Source organism: Solanum verrucosum, unplaced genomic scaffold (assembly GCF_900185275.1).
Source record: "Solanum verrucosum unplaced genomic scaffold, falcon-dt-bn FXZP01000183.1, whole genome shotgun sequence".
Lineage (NCBI taxonomy): Eukaryota > Viridiplantae > Streptophyta > Magnoliopsida > Solanales > Solanaceae > Solanum > Solanum verrucosum.
Window position 1 is genome coordinate 3,887,023 of NW_026020430.1, and position 21,403 is coordinate 3,908,425.

Genomic DNA, 21,403 nt, shown 5'->3' on the forward strand with positions numbered 1-21,403 from the left:
TGTCTTTTTTTTTATCTTTTTCTTTCTTTCTATATTTTTGTCTTTTTAAGAAAATAAAATAAATTACTTTTGTTCTTTTCTTAATTATTATTTTTATTCATTTTTCATATTATCCTTTAATATAGATACCATTTGGTAACAATTTTATTCTTTCCTTCTTTATTTTATTTTTTTCATTTTATCCTTTATTAGAGATACCATTTGGTAATTTATTTATTTTTATTCTTTTTTATTTTCTTTTTTCCTTTATTAGATATACCCTTTGTTAATATACTCTTACAATATCATTTACAAATGAGCAAATAGTATAGGGTGTGAATAAGAAACCTTAATGATATCACAGCTAACTAACTAACTATATATATATACTCTTATAGTATCATTGACTAATGGGTAATTTCTGAACAAGAAACCTTAATGATACCATAACAATATATATACTCTTATAGTATCGTTGACTAATGAGTAGGGTGTGAACAAGAAACCTTATACCACAAATATATATGAATGAGCAAGGTGTGAACAAAAAACAATAATGATACAACAAATATATATATGAATATATATACACTCTTATAGTATCATTGACTAATAAGTAATTCCTGAACAATAAACCTTAATGATACCAAAAAAAATATACACACACTCTTATAGTATCATTGACTAATGAGTAATTTCCAAAAATAAATCTTAATGATACCAATACAATATATATATATATATATATGCTGATTTAGTATCACATAAGCGAAATTATCAGTCTTAATAATATCAATACAATATATATATATATATACTGATTTCGATTAAGCGAAACTATCAGCCTTAATGATACCAATACTATATATATATTGATTTAACATAGTAAAACGAAATTAGTTTGGGGTATATAGTATAATTATTTAGTGGAGTATAAATGTAAGATATATATATTTATAATTATTTTGTTTTTATGGGGCATTTGCTTAATTTCTCCATTATTTTATGAAATAAAAAAGTTACGAGGTTCATTGAAAAATTTAAAAAATCTCAAAACCACAAATCACAAACAAAACTCACACTTACCTCTAATTTATTTAAAATTTACAAATTATTGATTGCCTCTAGAATTTCAATTTCATTAAAGATTTTGTTTACTTTTTATTTCCTCATTTATATAGCTATCCTTCCAAAATAATAACAAAATAAATTTAAAAAATAACAACTTCTTTTTTTTGTCAAACCAAAATACCAATTGATAATACTACTCACATGAACATTGCCAAACAAGGCATAAACTGCCTATTAGGAAAGAGAAAAAATAAAATCAGTACTTTGTCTCCTTTTTATCACCTCATACACCTTTAACTTCACTAAAAACCCTAGCTTCCAAACCCTTGTTGCCTCCATTTTTCTTCCATCGCAAAATCCCAATTTTGCTTCGGTAAGTTTTCGTTTTTCTACATTTATTCCTCTTTCTCTGTCGCCATTCTCTTATCAGTTCATTTTCTCCGTTGTTTTGTGTTAGTTTTTTCCTGCAGAATTTGTGTGTTTGAATTAATAGCTATTTGGTAACTATGTCGGACGACGAGAGAGTAGAGAAAGAATTGGATCTCACAAGTCCTGAGGTCGTCACCAAGTACAAGAGCGCCGCTGAAATTGTTAACAGTTAATCCCCTTTCTCTATTTATTTTTTTGGGTTTTTAATTTGATGTTTTATGCATTTTTTACATAGCCTATTTGATTTTCTGATTGATGGTTGAAACTTTTGTGGCATCTGATAGCTGAAAGTCTGTTGGTGTTTACTCCCTGTGGTGGAAAAAAATCTCAATTGTTTATAATTACAGTGATTAAAGTGTATTTGAAACGCCATATTCATCGTAGAACCTAGGTTCATGGTATGAAGCACTAAGTTTTGTTATTTTGGTTTTGATTTTGCAGAGGCGCTGCAGTTGGTGTTGTCCGAATGCAAGCCAAAAGTAAAGATAGTTGATCTTTGTGAGAAAGGGGATGCCTTTATCAAAGAGTATGTACTTCTTGGGTTTTCTATACTTTCAACACATGTAATTTTGCCTTGTATATCAGGAATAATGGTGTCTGCTAAGTTTACTGATTGAAGAATAAATCATTGTGCAGGCAAACTGGAAATATGTACAAGAATGTGAAGAAGAAGATTGAGAGAGGTGTTGCATTTCCAACATGTATTTCAGTTAATAACACCGTGTGCCATTTCTCTCCATTGGCTAGTGATGAGACAGTAGTGGAAGAAGGTGATATATTGAAGATGTAAGTAATGGTTTACATCATTTTGAGGTGATTTTCATTGTTTATCATGATTCCAGAAGCCTACTTTAGAAGAAAAAAAGGAAAATTCTTTCAGCACAGAGCTAAGCTTGAATTCTAGCATCAAGTGCTGATAGCAGGAACTTTAAGTCATAAATAATTTGGTTTTTGTCCAGGTCAAATTCTAACTTTAGGCCTTAACTAGTCAATGCATTCAGAGGATTTTGCTGTGACCCTTTTTGATTTTATAATGTGAAATGAGATAAACTGTTTTGTGAGTAACACGTAGTTCTTTTTTGATGCAGTGATATGGGATGTCACATTGATGGATTTATTGCAGTAGTTGGACATACACATGTTCTTCACGAAGGACCAGTTACTGGTAGAGCTGCTGATGTCATTGCAGCTGCTAATACAGCTGCTGAAGTTGCTTTGAGACTTGTAAGACCAGGAAAGAAGGTAATGTCATTGTAGATGTTTTTTTTTTGTGATGCACCAACTAATTACATGTCATTTTAGAGGTATTGGCTGATATTTCTTTCTGTACTTGCTTATATATAATTAAGGGATTTCTACATGGAATTGAATTATATTTATTTCTTACTCATATAGTTTTTTTATTTGTTTCCCATTGGCTATTCCTCAGTGGGTACTTCTGTTATCTCAAGTAATTTTACCAAATAGTGTCAGTCTAGTTTCTAAATGGTGGTAGTGATCTGGTGTTGATGTGCATGTTTTTTCTTCGATCTTTGCTGCTCTTTGCTTTGTGCAACATTTCCTCTTGCTTAAAAAACCTGCTCTGCTGTAACTTTTTCAGCTATTGCTATGATTCTCACCTTTGCCTATTTAAAAGAAACCATAAGACCTTTTTAAGTTGGTAAATTGTAAGTGTTTTTCTGTGTGACTACTTGTTACATCCTTAGTTTGGTGGGTCTTTTTAGGAAGTGAAGGAGCTATTGATGCTTCTTTTTTCCAATTGAGGAACCTCAAACAATATAGTTGGAGACATAATTGATGGATGTGAACAAATTTTACTTGCAATGTATTTTTTTTCCTCCAACCGTATGATTATTTTGATCTTAACTGGTCTAGCATTTCCAGTCTCTTAGTGCTGTTTTTTTTTTTCTTTTTGACAATTAAATTTTCGTTCTCTTAGTGCTTGGTAAATTTGATATGTAGTACAGTAGTAACATGATTTGTTGAAAAAATTCTTGATATGTACCTCAATCACTAGTCTTTGACTTGCATGAGATCCACTTAACTGAGTGTTATGCTCTGTAATGCCGGAGTTATAGATCATCTTAGGTAGTGTTATATAAAAAGTAGTATGTTTTATGTGTGTGAACTTGTAAGTTGTTAGGTCTTTTTCTATTTGTTTCAACTGTGTTCTTAATCCTCAGTTTACTGTGAGGCTGTCTTCCTTATGATTATGTAGACAAGGACACAAGGTAGAGTAGGTGTTTAGGATACAGATGCTGTTTAGGCCATTATAGTCATGGCATGAAGATGTCAGGATGCTTTGTCTTGTATCTATTTTTTGGCTTCTTGTGTATTATTTGTGTTGTTAAGTTTCTTGGACGTTGCAGAACTCAGATGTAACAGAAGCTATTCAGAAGGTTGCTGCTGCCTATGACTGCAAGATTGTCGAGGGTGTATTGAGCCATCAAATGAAACAGTTTGTTATTGATGGAAACAAAGTTGTATTGAGCGTGTCCAATCCTGACACAAGAGTAGATGAAGCAGAATTTGAAGAGAATGAAGTCTACTCCATTGATATCGTGACGAGCACTGGTGATGGAAAGGTATGGATGTGTATTGCACCTTTGACATCTGAATATCTAATATTACGAGTTCTCATCGCGAATCTCACAGTTTATTTTCATGGGCCTTTCTTAAACTTTGCAGCCCAAGTTGTTGGATGAGAAACAAACAACCATCTACAAGAGAGCTGTGGACAAAAGCTATAACCTGAAGATGAAAGCCTCAAGGTTCATCTTCAGTGAAATCAGTCAGAAGTTCCCTATCATGCCATTTACCGCAAGGTCCGATGATTTTCTCAAAATTCATATTCAACTGTAGTAATTTAGAAGTTTCATGATAATAGTGATGTCTGGTTTCACAGAGAATGCTGTTTACTTACTCTCTTATTTTTACTTGAGCAGGGATTTGGAGGAGAAGAGGGCTCGTTTGGGCCTTGTTGAATGTGTTAACCATGAGCTTTTGCAGCCATATCCTGTTCTACATGAGAAACCTGGTTGGTACCATTTTCTTCAGTATTCAAAATTTAGATGTAAGTTTTGTCGATAATATCCCTTGTTCGTTTTCATCATCTTTTGTTGCTTACGCAGGTGATTTGGTTGCTCACATTAAGTTCACAGTGCTGTTAATGCCCAATGGATCGGATAGGGTAACATCTCATGCGCTCCAGGAGCTTCAGCCTACAAAGACAACAGAGAATGAACCTGAAATCAAGGCTTGGCTAGCCCTTCCCACCAAGACTAAGAAGAAAGGTGGTGGGAAGAAAAAGAAAGGTAATTCAAAATGCCTTTGCAAAATATATTTACTGAATCGATGTTGCAAAACTTGTTTTTACCAGTAACTTTTGAATTCTGATATCTTACCCCCTTTGCATGAGCAGGAAAGAAAGGTGACAAGGTAGAAGAGGCATCTCAAGCTGAGCCTATGGAAGGATAGTGAAGTGGCTCCAAAACTTTCATACTTGCAATTTTGAGGTGCTTTGATCGATCAACTTTACTGAAACTATTGGTTCAGTGTGAGTCGATTCGGCACGTTGAGCTGCTTATGTTCATCTTTGTGGGGTTATGAAAGACAATTATTGTACCCGTTCATGTTAAGTTGTTCTCCTTAGGTTTTTCAATGCTATTCAAAATTCTCTTATCATTTTAATTTTAAACCTTCAATAAGTCCGTATTGTGCTCTTCTCTATTTGTTTGAAGTTAGAAAGATCACATTTTGGTTTCTGATATTGACAAATATGGATTGGCTTCAAACATGAATGGGAAACATAATCATTTTTCTGATTCTACTAGAAAAAATGTTTCAAAGTTTTTAGTAGAAGAATCTCACCTTTTAATAAGCTCTTCATCAAGAAATGCTAAAGCCTAAAGTTAATAGGATACCGGGTCTTTTTGCTTTATGCAAATTTGAATGACTATGTAATAAAATGTGTCAGGTTTAAGTGGCTATCTATGCATTTAATAACCGAATTGATTGAAGAAATTTGTACTTGGTACATCTTCATGAAATATTCAAAATCATTGCACGATTATATAACCATTTATCAATTAATTTACATTTGATGTTAACGATTGTGAATTCGAGTAATCTAGGAAAAAAAATGTTGGAGTGCCTAGGAAGATCACTACAAAATGGTAATGACCTACCATATCTTTGAACGAGGCTCATTGTGATAACAACTTATAAATATATTGAATTTAAATTTGTATAATGAATAAGTAAAGCCATTTATATTTTAAAAATACTTTTACTTTGCTATCAATATGAGTAATAGTTGTACTATGAGTCTATGACTTTACGATATTAGTCATAAATTTATAATTATGCAATAATTATATCAATTTGAATTGTATTTGATATAGTAAAAAGCTGTTCATCTTTAATTAGTTTTCGATTCGCTCCTGCAATGAATTCCTTTTGTTTAGAGTCTATTTCCTATAGATAAGTCCTAAGCTCTGCGATGCGTAATCCAAATTTAATCGCATTTCAATATGATGTCAAATGAATGAAAAATAATAAAAAGAAGATATAATACATGTAAAAATATACTTTTACTAATATTTGTATTCTCAAATTATATGTCAAATTGCATGAGATTTTCTATGTAATATGCACATGGTTATTTATTTAATTTAATTTAAAAAAATCTATTTATGCACGCTCAAAAATCGATAATTAGAGGGAAAAATTAGTGTGTAAATTGTAGATCTAGAATTGATTTTATTGTAGTTCAAAGGCTCACTACGGTAGGGCATCAATCAAATAACACTTTAACTCCATACAAACTCGGCATCTTCAATCCTTAGAGGCGGCTACTGTCCTCGATTCTTCGAGTCGGTTGTGAGCCCTAGATATTACTACTACTAATCAGTTGGTGTATAGTATTATTTCTACTTGCGGCATAGTCGGAAGCGTTCGAATCTCTCTCTTTGACTCCGGTGAGTGCAAAGCTTTTTTGTTAATTCGTCTTTATTGCTGTTATTGTTTTTCGTTTGAACTTGTATCTGCGTTTTCCCAACTGTATTGTCAATTTTTGAATTTTGTAGTTGTACTTAGGGTTAAGCTATTTGAGCCGACTGATTTGAGTAGTTGAGTTTTTTTTTAGGTTTTCTGATTTTCGACTGAAATATGTCGAATTTGGGCGGTGGGGCAGAAGCACATGCACGTTTCAAACAGTATGAGTACAGAGCGAACTCAAGTCTTGTTCTAACTACTGATTCTCGTCCCCGAGATACTCATGAACCCTCTGGTGAACCTGAGTCTCTTTATGGAAAAATTGACCCTAAATCATTTGGTGATCGAGCTTACAAGGGTAGACCTCCAGAGTTGGATGAGAAACTTCAGAAGGCTAGGAAGAAGAAGGAGCGGGAACCACTTGTCTCTGAGCCCACTAGGCAGAGTAAGAAGAGACGGCTTCAGGAAGAAAGTGTTCTTACTTCGAGTGAGGAAGGTGTTTACCAGCCTAAAACAAAGGAAACTAGGGCTGCTTATGAGGCTATGCTCAGTTTGATTCAGCAGCAACTTGGGGGACAGCCTCTCAACATTGTGAGTGGAGCAGCTGATGAGATGTTGGCGGTGTTGAAAAATGATAACTTCAAGAACCCTGAAAAGAAAAAGGAAATTGAGAAGCTGTTAAATCCTATATCGAATCAGGTGTTTGATCAGTTGGTGTCAATTGGGCGACTCATTACTGACTATCAGGATGGTGGCGATGCATCAGCGTCTGCTGCAGCTGACGGCGATGATGGTCTTGACGATGATGTCGGTGTAGCAGTTGAGTTTGAGGAGAATGAAGAAGAAGAAGAAGAGAGTGATCTTGATGTGGTACCTGATGATGAAGAGGAGGATGATGATGTGATGGAAGCCAGTGCTTCTGGTGCTATGCAGATGGGCAGTGGCATTGATGATGATGAGATGCGGGAGGCCGATGAGGGAATGGCCTTGAATGTTCAGGACATAGATGCTTATTGGCTTCAAAGAAAGATCTCTCAAGCTTATGAGCAGCAGATCGATCCCCAACAGAGCCAAAAGCTTGCTGAAGAGGTTCTTAAAATTCTTGCTGAAGGCGATGATCGTGAAGTAGAAACAAAGCTGCTGGTGCATCTCCAATTTGATAAGTTTAGTCTCATCAAATATCTTCTGCGCAACCGGCTAAAGGTAGTATGGTGTACCCGCCTTGCAAGGGCTGAAGACCAAGAGAATAGGAAGAAAATCGAAGAAGAGATGTTGGGGTTGGGGCCAGATCATGTGGCTATATTAGAACAGTTGCATGCTACTAGGGCTACTGCAAAAGAGAGGCAGAAGAATCTGGAGAAAAGCATTAGGGAAGAGGCTAGGCGTCTTAAAGATGAGTCTGGTGTTGATGGTGATGGAGAAAGGAAGGCACTTGTAGATAGAGATCTTGATAATGGTTGGTTAATGGGGCAGCGTCAGTTTCTTGATCTTGACAGCCTTGCATTTCAGCAAGGCGGTTTGTTGATGGCAAATAAGAAATGTGAGCTTCCAGTGGGGTCTTACAGGAATCATAAGAAGGGGTACGAGGAAGTTCACGTGCCAGCATTGAAGCCAAGGCCACTAGACCCTGGTGAAGAGCTTGTGAAGATATCCTCCATTCCAGAGTGGGCTCGACCAGCATTCAGTGGGATGACCCAATTGAACAGGGTGCAGAGTAAAGTATATGAGACTGCCCTTTTTTCTCCGGAGAACATTTTGCTCTGTGCTCCAACTGGTGCCGGGAAGACCAATGTAGCTATGCTCACTATACTTCAGCAAATTGCACTAAACCGCAATGAAGATGATGGTACATTCAACCACAACAACTATAAGATCGTATATGTGGCACCCATGAAAGCCCTTGTTGCTGAAGTGGTTGGTAATCTCTCCAAGCGTTTGGAACATTATGGTGTCACAGTGAAAGAGTTGAGTGGTGATCAAACATTAACTCGTCAACAGATTGAAGAGACTCAAATTATCGTGACTACCCCAGAGAAGTGGGATATTATAACCAGAAAGTCGGGCGATCGCACATATACACAGCTTGTTAAACTTCTTATTATTGATGAGATTCATCTCCTGCATGACAACAGAGGTCCTGTCTTGGAGAGTATCATTGCTAGAACTATTCGACAGATCGAAACCACCAAAGAGCATATTCGTCTTGTTGGATTGTCAGCAACTCTTCCAAATTATGAAGACGTGGCTGTGTTTTTGCGAGTGGATCTGAAGAAAGGACTCTTCCATTTTGACAATAGCTATAGGCCTGTTCCGTTGGCTCAGCAGTATATTGGAATTACAGTTAAGAAGCCACTGCAGAGATTCCAGTTGATGAATGACGTTTGCTATGAGAAGGTGATTAGTATTGCAGGAAAGCATCAGGTGCTTATTTTTGTCCATTCAAGGAAGGAAACATCTAAAACAGCTCGTGCGATACGGGATACTGCACTTGCTAATGACACCCTTGGTAAGTTTTTGAAGGAGGACAGTTTAACTCGGGAACTTCTACAGTCGCAAACTGAGCTTGTGAAGAGCAATGATCTCAAAGATCTTTTACCATATGGTTTTGCTATTCATCATGCGGGGATGGTTAGAACTGATCGGCAACTTGTGGAGGATCTTTTTGCTGATGGCCATGTGCAAGTGTTGGTTTCAACAGCCACTTTAGCATGGGGTGTCAATTTACCTGCACATACTGTGATTATAAAAGGTACCCAGATTTACAATCCTGAGAAAGGAGCATGGACTGAACTCAGTCCTCTTGATGTTATGCAAATGCTTGGTCGCGCTGGACGTCCTCAGTATGACACCTATGGTGAAGGAATCATATTAACGGGCCACAGCGAATTGCAATATTATTTGTCCCTGATGAATCAGCAGCTGCCAATAGAAAGTCAATTTATCTCCAAGTTGGCAGATCAGTTAAATGCCGAGATTGTCCTCGGGACTGTGTTGAATGCCAAGGAAGCATGTAAATGGCTCCTGTATACTTACCTCTATGTCCGCATGGTACGGAATCCCACACTTTATGGTCTACCTGCTGATGCTCTCAAGACTGATTATGCTTTGGAGGAAAGGCGTGCTGACTTGGTAAGTCTTACATATATTCCACTTGCTGTTCCTTTCTTTCCTTACTTTATTTTTGATAAAAGTTTCATTAATAGTGCCAAGAAGGCACTGCAAAATATAAAGAACAAAATTTACATTTTCACCATCACTGTTTCATCCCTAGGAACTCTGAAAGTCAACATGTACTGAGACAAATTTTCTATCTTGTTGTTCCTACACCAGAAACATAAATTATGAATACATTTATTTTTTACAAATGATATGTGTCTGTTTTTTGTGTCCTTGAAAGAATCTCTCTTATTCCTCTCTAACCAAATTGTCCATATGGTGCACAAAGGAATGGTTTTCCAGATCTGTTTTTATCTTTTGTACTCTTCTACTCCGCCTCCAGTAAATTCTTCACGTGTTGAGACATCATCTGCTGCACATTTCGTATTAAGAAAAAGATCCTAGATTTGTCTTGTTTGCCTGCAAAGGAAAAATAGATGGCCAATCAAAACCAGCAACTACTGCACAGGGAGAAGCCTTTTCATGTAAAATTCTATGAGCTAAACTCACATTCCTTACAGCAGTCCAACCAAAACAAGAAAACCTTAGAAGATGCTTTTTACTCTCACAACATTTTCCAAGGCCAAGACTTATTCCACCTGTCTGGTTGTTTCTGTAGAAGGGTATACCAGCTTTTAATAAAGATTGTTCTATCCTGACTAGCTTTCCAGTCTGGGAATCTAGCCGGCTCACATCAAGGTTTATAGATTCCAAAATATATAGAAATTTGCTAATCTTCATCCATTTTCCCAGTCATGAAGTTTCTTCTTTAATTTAAATGCCACCGCAAGTCAGTATAACAGTTGGCAACTGTACTATCTTTGCTTACAGCTAAGCTACACAATACAGGAGATTTGTCCATTAATTATTCTATCTCCCAACCAAAAATCTGTCCAGAAGGAATCCTGCAGCCCCTGCCATCATTTAGTTTGACATGGTGCTGGAATTCAGACCAAAGCTTGCATATATTCTTTCAAACTCCTATATAAGTAGGCACATACACTGAATTGGTGCGCCAAATTTGCTTCACCATATTTAACAGTAATTATTGCTTTACAACCTCAATTCTCATTAAAGATCTGCGACCATCTAATTGACAAACTCATATTATGATATTCTCTTGGTTGCACCATATTTTTGTATTGCTAAATGGTGTTCAAATGGCTTGCTCAGATTCTCCATGATTAATAATCTTGCATTCCCGTGAATATTGATGCCAATCATGGAAAAAAGTAATGTCTAATAGTTGAGTGAGTATTTATGTTAATGCTTAGTTTATAGTAGTTAGATCATTCTTGGTGAGTTGATGCCAGCTAGTTGTTTATATGGAGAGCTAATTTCCATTAGTTTGAATGAAACAGAGCAGAGACTAACCTTCAATATAATTATTTCTATGATAATCAATGGTAGTAATATCCAACATATGTGCTGTATTTCTTCCATCCTTGAAATTGTTGTTATGTCTTATTGTACTGATAGTTTGACATTCAAATTGTATTTTGTTCCATCTTAGCTGAAAAGCATCGATAATTCCTTCAGAGTTTGAAATACTTGCTTGCAGGTACATTCTGCTGCTATATTGCTGGACAAGAATAACTTGGTCAAGTATGACAGAAAAAGTGGATATTTCCAGGTGACTGACCTGGGTCGCATTGCGAGTTATTATTATATAACTCACGGGACAATTTCCACGTACAATGAGCATTTGAAGCCTACGATGGGTGACATTGAACTTTGCAGGCTTTTCTCTCTTAGTGAGGAATTCAAATATGTTACAGTCAGACAAGATGAGAAAATGGAATTGGCGAAGCTTCTAGATCGTGTTCCTATCCCAATAAAAGAGAGTCTTGAGGAACCTAGTGCCAAGATCAATGTACTATTGCAGGCATATATTTCACGGCTGAAGCTTGAAGGGTTGTCCCTGTCATCCGACATGGTTTATATCACTCAGGTTTGTTGTGTTGTATAAATAACCTCCTATATAGTTGCTTGTTATTTCTTTAATCATTTGTGATTTGGTGTTATCTGATAGCGAATTATCTAACTTAGTTATTTGCTTTTGCAGAGTGCTGCACGTCTGATGCGAGCCCTTTTTGAGATTGTTCTGAAAAGGGGATGGGCTCAGTTAGCTGAGAAGGCCTTAAAATGGTGCAAAATGATAAGCAAAAGGATGTGGAGTGTACAGACACCACTTCGCCAATTCCATGGCATACCAAATGAAATCTTGATGAAGTTGGAGAAGAAAGATTTGGCTTGGGAGCGTTATTATGATCTTTCATCACAAGAATTGGGAGAGCTTATCCGGTTCCCAAAGATGGGAAGGACATTACACAAGTTCATTCATCAGTTCCCAAAGCTGAACCTTGCTGCACATGTTCAACCAATTACGCGGTCAGTCTTGAGGGTTGAATTGACAATTACACCGGATTTCCAATGGGAAGACAAGATTCATGGTTATGTAGAACCTTTCTGGATAATTGTTGAAGATAATGATGGGGAGTTTATTCTTCATCATGAATATTTCATGTTGAAGAAGCAGTATATTGATGAGGACCATACTTTGAACTTCACAGTCCCAATATATGAGCCACTGCCCCCACAGTATTTCATTCGGGTTGTCTCTGACAAATGGCTAGGGTCCCAGACTGTTTTACCCGTCTCTTTCCGACATCTGATTTTGCCAGAGAAATATCCTCCTCCCACCGAGTTACTAGACTTGCAACCTCTGCCAGTTACTGCATTGAGGAATCCAGCATATGAAGCACTTTATCAAGATTTCAAGCATTTCAATCCGGTTCAGACTCAGGTTTTCACAGTGCTGTACAATTCAGATGACAATGTCTTGGTTGCAGCTCCAACTGGTAGTGGGAAGACTATTTGTGCTGAATTTGCCATATTGAGGAATCATCAGAAAGGACCTGATAGTACCATTCGTGCTGTGTATATAGCTCCACTAGAGGCTCTTGCTAAGGAGCGGTTCAATGATTGGAAAACGAAATTTGGGGACCATCTGGGAATGAGGGTTGTTGAATTAACTGGGGAGACCGCCAGTGATCTGAAGCTGTTGGAGAAGGGTCAACTAATTATCAGCACACCTGAGAAATGGGATGCTTTGTCTCGTCGCTGGAAACAACGTAAGCATGTTCAGCAAGTCAGTCTTTTCATTATTGATGAATTGCACCTGATTGGGGGTCAAGGTGGCCCAATCCTGGAGGTGATCGTCTCTCGGATGAGATATATCTCAAGCCAGGTTGAGAACAAGATCCGCATCGTTGCTTTGTCAACTTCCTTAGCTAATGCCAAGGATTTGGGAGAATGGATTGGGGCTACATCTCATGGGCTTTTCAACTTTCCGCCTGGTGTAAGGCCTGTGCCACTTGAAATACACATTCAAGGTGTTGATATTGCTAACTTTGAAGCTAGGATGCAAGCCATGACAAAACCCACATATACTGCAATAGTCCAACATGCAAGGAAGGGTAAACCTGCACTTGTGTACGTTCCCACAAGGAAGCATGCTCGCTTGACTGCTGTAGATCTGATGACTTATTCAAGCATGGACAGCGAAGACACACCCATATTTCTGCTACGATCTGCAGAAGAGCTGGAACCTTTCGTGGAAAGGATCAATGAACCTATGCTGCAAGAGACACTCAAGTATGGTGTGGGCTACTTGCATGAGGGGTTGAGTGCCACTGATCAGGATATAGTGAAGACATTGTTTGAAACTGGATGGATTCAAGTGTGTGTGATGAACGGTACAATGTGTTGGGGAGTACCGTTATCTGCACATTTGGTGGTGGTCATGGGGACTCAGTATTATGATGGTAGGGAAAATGCACACACTGATTATCCCGTTACTGATTTGTTGCAGATGATGGGCCATGCCAGTCGACCTCTTGTAGATAGCTCAGGGAAGTGTGTTATCCTCTGCCATGCACCACGCAAGGATTACTACAAGAAGTTCTTGTATGAAGCATTCCCAGTTGAAAGCCATCTGCAACATTATCTCCATGATAATTTGAATGCTGAGGTGGTGGTTGGCGTTATTCAGAACAAGCAGGATGCTGTTGATTACCTTACATGGACCTTCATGTATAGAAGGCTGACACAGAATCCAAATTACTACAATCTGCAGGGTGTTAGTCATAGGCATCTGTCTGACCAACTGTCGGAGCTAGTGGAGAATACCATCAGTGATTTGGAGGCAAGTAAATGTGTCACTGTTGAGGATGAATTTTTGCTTTCACCTTTGAATCTCGGTATGATAGCGTCATATTATTATATCAGTTACACCACAATAGAGCGTTTTAGCTCTTCTGTGACCTCCAAGACAAAGTTGAAGGGCTTGCTGGAAATATTGGCGTCAGCATCGGAGTTTGAACAGCTGCCAATACGACCAGGTGAAGAGGAATTGATAAGAAGGTTGATTAATCATCTGCGTTTCTCTTTTGAGAATCCAAAATACACAGATCCTCATGTCAAGGCTAATGCTCTTTTACAAGCCCATTTCTCTAGGCAAATGGTGGGTGGAAATCTTGCTTCTGACCAGCAAGAGGTGCTGCTTTCTGCTACTAGGCTGCTTCAAGCAATGGTTGATGTTATTTCCAGTAATGGTTGGCTTAGTCTAGCACTTCTAACAATGGAGGTGAGCCAGATGGTGACACAAGGGATGTGGGAACGTGACTCGATGCTTCTCCAGCTTCCACACTTCACAAAGGAATTGGCTAAGAAGTGCCAAGAAAATCCAGGGAGGAGTATAGAGACAGTGTTTGATTTGGTGGAGATGGAAGATGATGAGAGGCGTGAGCTCTTGCAAATGTCAGACTTGCAGCTTCTGGATATTGCCCGGTTCTGTAACCGGTTTCCAAACATTGATTTGACGTATGATGTGCTGGACAGTGATAATGTGAGTGCTGGAGATGATGTAAGTGTGCAGGTAACCCTTGAGCGAGATCTTGAAGGTAGAACAGAAGTTGGACCTGTTTTTGCACCTAGATATCCCAAAACCAAAGAGGAAGGATGGTGGCTTGTTGTCGGGGATACAAAGAGCAACCAATTACTGGCCATTAAGAGAGTCACCCTCCAAAGGAAATCTAAGGTCAAGCTGGATTTTGCTGCCCCTGCTGAAGCTGGAACAAGGAACTACACACTCTATTTCATGTGCGATTCTTATCTGGGTTGTGACCAGGAATACAACTTTACTCTTGATGTTAAAGAGGCAATGGCTGAAGATGACAGTTGAAGAGAATGATGTAGCTTTTTTCTTTTTTTTGAGAACTTTTCCGAAGTGCTTTATCTATTTCTGTAGACAATCTAGTGGTGATTAGTTATGTGGCTTTCAGTTGGTACTAGATCCTTCAGTTTCACTGCTGCACCTGCTTTATAGCTTTGATTATCCTTATTTAGGAGGACTTGTTCAGTATGAATTGAAATTGGATGTACTCGGTTTTTCAATTACTTTAATGTTTCTGCTCGTGCCCTGATAGAGAATGGTTGCTCAACTTTGACGATTGAAACTAAACATGTCTTGTTATGTTTTCCTTATTTCTTGAATGGGGGCAGTGGGTATCTTAATCAATTAGATAGGACTAAATCAAAGTTACCCAAATATAGCACAAATGAGGAAGCTGCTCTAATAACATTACCATACTTAAAATAATCAATTACACTAATTGTTGTTCTGATTTTAATCGGATGCATAATTAATCAAGCGAGAGACGCGCCAAGATGAGTGGATATTCAAATGCATATCGAAAGTTATTAGAAATACAAATGCATACCGTACTCATTTGGTTAAAACCAATTCGGCCAGCCAAAGATGCTAAACATATAAGGAAGTATAACTCATATGCATTGCAAAACGGATCTCTAAATGACATGCTGAAACATGCTAATAAGACTTACTGAAGTTTTCTTTTTTTTTAAAATGAAGTTCAAGCTGGAGGATCATGTCACAGTACTACTTCAAAACAGCGAAAATATTGATCAACAATCTAAATAGAAGATTACTGGTGTTGAACACAGCTCGCTTAAGAGCGAAACCAAGAGACCATAAATAGTAGTGCAAATTCCCAGTCTTAGAATCTGTTCATAAAGAGTTGAGAAAACACATATGTAGATTAAGTATTTAAGAAAACATACCTGGGTCGGATTTTAACACAGTGAAACGTCAGAGTTTTCAATTGAAACTGAACCGATTACAGTGTTGGGCTATGGCCATGTTTCAGCCATAAGCCCATGGCCTAATCCTTTTTGGAAAAGGATTGGAATTTTTCTCCTTATTTGGTTTTCAATCCTATTAGAAAAAGGATTTGAGCTCTAATTCTATTTGGAGTTAGATTTTGGCTAAAAACACAACTCCTATTAGAAAAAGGATTCGAGCTGTAATTTTATTTGGCTTTATAAGAAAAAACACAACTCTATAAATAGGATGGCTTGAGAGAATTATTCAATTGCTCATCAGTGATCAGTATTGTTTTGAAAGACAAGGTTTTTTGAGAGAGCTGAGATGAATTTTTTGCGTTCACCTTTGAATCTCGGTATGATAGCGTCATATTATAATATCAGTCACACCACAATAGAGCGTTTTAGCTCTTCTGTGACCTCCAAAACAAATTTGAAGGGCTTGCTGGAAATATTGGCGTCAGCATCGGAGTTTGAACAGCTGCCAATACGGCCAGGTGAAGAGGAATCGATAAAAAGATTGATTAATCATCTGCCAATATCTTTTGAGAATCCGAAATACACAGATCCTCATGTAAAGGCTAATGCTCTTTTACAAGCCCATCTCTCTAGGCGAATGGTGGTTGGAAATCTTGCTTTTGATCCGCGAGAGGTGCTTCTTTCTGCTACTAGGCTGCTTCAAGCAATGGTTGATGTTGTTTCCCGTAATGGTTGGCTTAGTCTAGCACTTCTAACAATGGAGGTGAGCCAGATGGTGACACAGGGGTTGTGGCATCGTAACTCGATGCTTCTCCAGCTTCCACACTTGACAGAGGAATTGGTTAACAAGTGCCAAGAAAATCGTATAGAGACAGTGTTTGATTTAGTGGAGATGAAAGATGATGAGAAGCGTGTGCTCTTGCAAATGTCGGACTTTCAGCTTCGACATATTGCCCGGTTCTGTAACCGGTTTCCAGACATTTATTTGAAGTATAATGTGCTGGACAGTGATAATGTGAGTGCTGGAGACGATGTAAGTGTGCAGGTAACCCTTAAGCGATATGTTGAGCGTAGAAGAACCTAGATATCCCGGAACAAAAGAGGAAGGATGGTGGCTTGTTGTCGGGGATACAATGAGCAACCAATTACTGGCCATTAAGAGAGTTATAACCCTCCAAAGGAAATCTAAGGTCAAGCTGGATTTTGCTGCCCCTGCTGAAGCTGGAACAAGGTACTACACACTCTATTTCATGTGCGATTCTTATCTGGGTTGTGACAAGGAATACAACTTTACTCTTAATGTTAAAGAGGCAATGGCTGAAGATGACAGTTGAAGAGAATGATGTAGCTTTTTTCTTTTTTTGACAACTTCTCCTATATAGTAGTGATTAGTTATGTGGCTTTCAGTTCCTTCCTTTTTGATTAAAGCTAGACTTCAGTTTCAATTCTGCAACTGCTTTTCTCTTTTCTCTTCATGTAGAACAATGTTATATTTTTATAAAATTATTACTTCGATATGTGTGCACTCAATTTCGTGTCCTATGGGCTATGGTACAATAATATTATTGGATGCATCTTCATAAGTGAAATTCACGATTGAAACTAAACATGTCGGGTTATATTTTCCTTTTTTTCCTTGAATTGAGACCCAGGTATTTTATTATTTTCTGTATTTGTTTGTTTGGCTTATTCTATAAGATGTAAAGTTGGACAAATCAAAATCTCGATTCTATTTTTATCCTCATAAATTAGTATGAGGTAACATATAGTCAACTGTTTTCAATATTTTTGAAATTTTAATTTTAAAAGCGTAATAAATTAATAATAAAAATCTAAAGGTTAAACCCCCCTTAAGTCTCTTGACCTATAGGTAATTTATTATAAATTAAGATGATAAATTGAGAATTTTATTACTACTGGTACTAAATAAGGGCTGAATGATAAAAAAGGTAAAAAAATAAAATAAAAAATCATGTGCGTAAGCATCACGCATTCTTCCCATAACTCTTATATAAACCTTTCTTCCCTCTTCAGACGTCTCACTATCTTTTCTCTTTCTACAAAAAAATAAATAAAACCTCTGTTATAAGAAACACAGCAACCGTACGGTTAACAATGTCTAGCGCCGAGCCTAAACACGAGCACAGAGAAGAGGAAGAAGCCGCTGGAGCCGATGACGAAGATACCGGAGCTCACGTTGCGCCGATTGTCAGGCTCGAGGAAGTTGCAGTAACAACTGGCGAAGAGAACGAAGATGCTATCCTCGATTTGTAATTGATTTCTCTGATAATTGTGTTTATTTTTTCGATCTGCTTCGATTTCTAGGAATGATGAATAACTTTAATACTTGTGAATTTATCGTATCAGGAAAGCGAAGCTTTATCGATTCGACAAAGAGGGAAATCAGTGGAAAGAGAGAGGTGCTGGTACTGTTAAGCTTTTAAAGCATAAGGAAACTGGAAAAGTTCGTCTTGTTATGCGTCAATCTAAGACTCTTAAGATCTGTGCCAATCATCTAGGTTTGTTTATAGTTCGATTTGTGACCTTTATTTGCATGATTAAAGTTTATTTTATTCAATTATGTGTTTCATTTGATTCGGGATCTGAGATTTGGACTCTGATTCGGTGCTATGCAGTTATTCCGACGATGACAGTTCAGGAACATGCTGGAAACGAGAAGTCCTGTGTGTGGCATGCCGCAGATTTTGCTGATGGTGAATTGAAGGATGAATTTTTCTGTATTAGATTTGCATCGTTAGAGAGTAAGAATTTCTGAATCTGCTGGTTCGGTTAATTTTTACTAGATTCTAGGGTCTTGTTTGATAGATGAAGCTTTCAATTAGCTAAAATCTGCAATTTCCTTTTGTCGTGATTGCCTTTGCCCCATAATTGCTAGTCATTATAATGGCTCCTTTTATGCCTATGGTTATAACATTAGATTTTTGTTTGGAGAATATTTCATTCCCACTGAATGCTGTAATGGGTGCACGTATTGTAGTTGTAGATTTCTGAAGTATTCAGATCAATTGAGTATAGAAGCTCACCAGTTAATTACTGTACTTTAGGTATGCTTTGTAGTTTCTCATTTTCTTCTTGTTAGTCACCAACTCAAGCTTGTCTCTATGATTGGAAAACCTACACTAACATACACTTCTGTTGTGTGCATATGGTTTATTTCGTTTTGATTGTTCATAAACTATTAGTCTAGTTGAAACTACCATTTACTCCACTCTGGAAGATTGAATGTAGTGACAATCATAAGATTAGATCTTCAGGTCTGAGGTGTAAAATTCTGCAATTCATCTACTTGAGCGTAATTGGGATGCAAAGGTGTTCCAGTAGTTTTGGCTTATGAGGCTATGATTGTTGTTTGGATTAGGTGATGGATCAAGGCAAGATTATAGTACCACCAAATTATGTTTTGGGTAGTTTGTTGGTGTAATTTAGATAACCAAATGTTTCGATAGATTTTGAGTTGGGGTGTGTGGGGGAGGGGGTAGAAGTGTACTTAGATGGACAGGGAAATAGAATTTTGCAAGCTCTGCTCCTCTTCAAGTCTATATAAGTTGTCTATATTAGAACCAATGGCTTGATGTTTCAGATGTTGAAGTTTAATAGAGGTTATTTCATATCCGAGGTACCTATTCTCAACATGAGATGTTAGTTATGGCTTTAATGGTGTGTATTCCTTGAATATATATATAAGGTAATAGCAAGAAAGAGTGATCAAGGAAGTTAAGATACCCTACGTAGTACATCCTTGCCTTTTGAAAATTGAAACAGTGGTTGAAGCATGAATAGAACTTGGAAGAGTAAAATCCTTATTAAGGTTGATTGCAGAAACTAGGGAATTGATGAGTCCCTAAATTCTTTTCCAATTCTAGACTTAAGTGCAGGCTCAAGATTATAGATGTACAAATTTTACTGCTCAACATTGTGCGCTATGAATAAAGATCATCTCACCTGTGACTTAGGTTGTCGCCAGTCTGATCTCTTCCATGCCTTAGGCCCTCCTATATAGTAAATCCACGACTTTGCTGACGAGGGAAAAGCAAACCAAACCTTAAACTGATAGGTGACTTCTCTCTGCAAGGGAATAACATGTATATTATTTTTGTTTAGTGGCAACATACATATTATCTTATACCTATCAATTATTTTGGTTGTGTTTTTATTCTCATTATATTAAATTGGTAATACTATCATACGAGTAGTACCAATATTATACCTTACTAAGATTTAGGCGAGGTTGGGATTAGCTGAGAGGGGAGTGATGGGACAACTGTATGTAAGGTAGACTCCATGTTTCTGCCTTCTGCTATAGTTCCGAAATTACCAAATTCCAGAAATAATGTCATTGCAGGCCTCACAGGTTTTGAATCTAAAACATTAGACTGCAAATCAGATGCACCGTTAGAAGGCAAAACCACAACCTCAGTCTACAGAAACCCATTAAAAATGCCCCCATTTATGATTCTCCAAACAGGAACTGCCAATGACCTAAGTGATTGATCTTTTATTATTAAGTTGTTGAGAACCTTTAGGTCATATCCTCTTGATTGAGGTCCGTGTAGTGTTGAGAGTGAATTGATCTTGGACTTCTCTCCAGAATCCTAGGTACTGGTACAAGGAATCATGGTTAATACTGCATGCTTGGTTACCTACTTGAGAGTGATTGCTCTTTAGGGACTTGAGGACTGGTGCTTTATAAATTATCAACTAGGACTATTGGATTATAAGGCGTGGAATGAACCTAGCCGGGTATGGACTCCTGAACTGGATCTTCATTGCAGTTTTTACTCAACATATTGGAGTTAATTACACTTTCAAGGGATTAGAAAATTTCCCATGATTGGGGATAAGTCAAACACTGGATGAGACTTGAGAGGGGCCCTGGAAGTGATTGTGAGGATGTTGTAGTTTAATAGTATGTATGATCATGTCCCCGATTCTTTTATTTTGCTGCCTGTTTTTTATTTTTTTTTCTCCTCAGCAAAAATGATGTCTTAGTGTAATGTTTTTATTCTTAGATTGCAAGACCTTCATGGAGACTTTCCAAGAGGTTACTGAATCACAAACGAAGAAAGAGGAAAATGTGGATGCATCTAATGCTGCTGGCCTACTTGAGAAGTTGAGTGTCGAAGATAAGAAACCAGAAGAGAAGAGCGAGGAAAAAACTGAAGAGAAAGTTAAGGAAGATGACGTCAAAGAAGAGAAGCCTTCAGATAATGCAGAGAAAAAGGAAGAGGCTGCTTCAGCCTGAGAGATGTATGTCATGTACGCCAAATGTAGTTGGTGAGGTTTGTAGCACCTCCATTTTTGCCAACCAAATTTGGGTATAGTCTGGTCAAGTGCAAGGGGTGTTTACTTCTAGGTGTTGCTTTGGGGCGGGGTCGTCTGGGGTTGGGGGAGGTTGTTATTTGTTTGTCCATCTCTGAGGTGTTTCAACATCTTGGGGAAACTCACGTCAAGGTTGGGTCTTGTTCTTTGATTGAGGTATTGTGTTGGTCTATTGTAAGTCTTGGTATTATATACCCAACTGTACGTTGTTTATGTAAGTCCTCTTTTTGAGGCTGTTCTTTCTCTGTGTCCTTGGTTCCATATAATT

The 21,403-nt window shown here is 37.6% G+C and overlaps 3 protein-coding genes and 1 long non-coding RNA gene across 5 annotated transcripts; 3 read left to right on the forward strand and 1 right to left on the reverse strand.

The window, feature by feature from the left end:
* Nucleotides 1-1,260: 1,260 nt before the first annotated feature.
* Nucleotides 1,261-5,159, forward strand: LOC125807579 (ERBB-3 BINDING PROTEIN 1). Its single transcript, XM_049487315.1, has 10 exons — nt 1,261-1,423; nt 1,521-1,647; nt 1,921-2,005; nt 2,116-2,265; nt 2,568-2,721; nt 3,849-4,064; nt 4,168-4,304; nt 4,425-4,516; nt 4,611-4,793; nt 4,901-5,159. The coding sequence occupies exons 2-10, from the start codon at nt 1,557-1,559 to the stop codon at nt 4,954-4,956; spliced, it is 1,164 nt and encodes a 387-aa protein (XP_049343272.1). The 5' UTR covers nt 1,261-1,423; nt 1,521-1,556; the 3' UTR covers nt 4,957-5,159.
* Nucleotides 5,160-6,366: 1,207 nt separating this feature from the next.
* Nucleotides 6,367-15,116, forward strand: LOC125807554 (DExH-box ATP-dependent RNA helicase DExH12-like). Its single transcript, XM_049487283.1, has 4 exons — nt 6,367-6,458; nt 6,626-9,603; nt 11,192-11,581; nt 11,696-15,116. The coding sequence occupies exons 2-4, from the start codon at nt 6,649-6,651 to the stop codon at nt 14,873-14,875; spliced, it is 6,525 nt and encodes a 2,174-aa protein (XP_049343240.1). The 5' UTR covers nt 6,367-6,458; nt 6,626-6,648; the 3' UTR covers nt 14,876-15,116.
* On the reverse strand, nt 13,832-16,308 carry LOC125807624 (uncharacterized). The gene is made up of 2 exons (XR_007441670.1): nt 16,237-16,308; nt 13,832-13,956 (listed from the first exon to the last, which is right to left on the reverse strand). It is a non-coding gene; the product is annotated as an uncharacterized LOC125807624 (long non-coding RNA).
* A 1,534-nt stretch (nt 16,309-17,842) lies between these two features.
* On the forward strand, nt 17,843-21,379 carry LOC125807603 (ran-binding protein 1 homolog a-like). 2 transcript variants are annotated; one of them, XM_049487341.1, is made up of 5 exons: nt 17,843-18,065; nt 18,163-18,314; nt 18,432-18,557; nt 20,826-20,983; nt 21,014-21,379. In XM_049487341.1, exons 1-5 carry the CDS (start codon nt 17,911-17,913, stop codon nt 21,056-21,058), a joined length of 636 nt encoding a protein of 211 aa, XP_049343298.1. In that variant the 5' UTR covers nt 17,843-17,910; the 3' UTR covers nt 21,059-21,379. The 2 variants fall into 2 exon arrangements, with proteins under 2 accessions (XP_049343298.1, XP_049343297.1); XM_049487340.1 differs by having other exon boundaries at nt 17,864-18,065; nt 20,826-21,379.
* The last annotated feature ends 24 nt before the right edge of the window (nt 21,380-21,403 follow it).

Excerpts from the sequence above, each read along its gene's own strand:
- LOC125807603 (XM_049487340.1), top strand. The coding sequence starts at position 17,911 with ATGTCTAGCGCCGAGCCTAAACACGAGCACAGAGAAGAGGAAGAAGCC. Across the intron at positions 18,066-18,162 it reads GAAGATGCTATCCTCGATTT|GAAAGCGAAGCTTTATCGAT; the intron begins GTAATTGATTTC and ends TTATCGTATCAG. Across the intron at positions 18,558-20,825 it reads TAGATTTGCATCGTTAGAGA|ATTGCAAGACCTTCATGGAG; the intron begins GTAAGAATTTCT and ends TTTTATTCTTAG.
- LOC125807579 (XM_049487315.1), top strand. The coding sequence starts at position 1,557 with ATGTCGGACGACGAGAGAGTAGAGAAAGAATTGGATCTCACAAGTCCT. Across the intron at positions 2,722-3,848 it reads TTGTAAGACCAGGAAAGAAG|AACTCAGATGTAACAGAAGC; the intron begins GTAATGTCATTG and ends TGGACGTTGCAG. Across the intron at positions 4,305-4,424 it reads ATCATGCCATTTACCGCAAG|GGATTTGGAGGAGAAGAGGG; the intron begins GTCCGATGATTT and ends TTACTTGAGCAG.
- LOC125807554 (XM_049487283.1), top strand. The coding sequence starts at position 6,649 with ATGTCGAATTTGGGCGGTGGGGCAGAAGCACATGCACGTTTCAAACAG. Across the intron at positions 9,604-11,191 it reads AGGAAAGGCGTGCTGACTTG|GTACATTCTGCTGCTATATT; the intron begins GTAAGTCTTACA and ends ACTTGCTTGCAG. Across the intron at positions 11,582-11,695 it reads ACATGGTTTATATCACTCAG|AGTGCTGCACGTCTGATGCG; the intron begins GTTTGTTGTGTT and ends TTGCTTTTGCAG.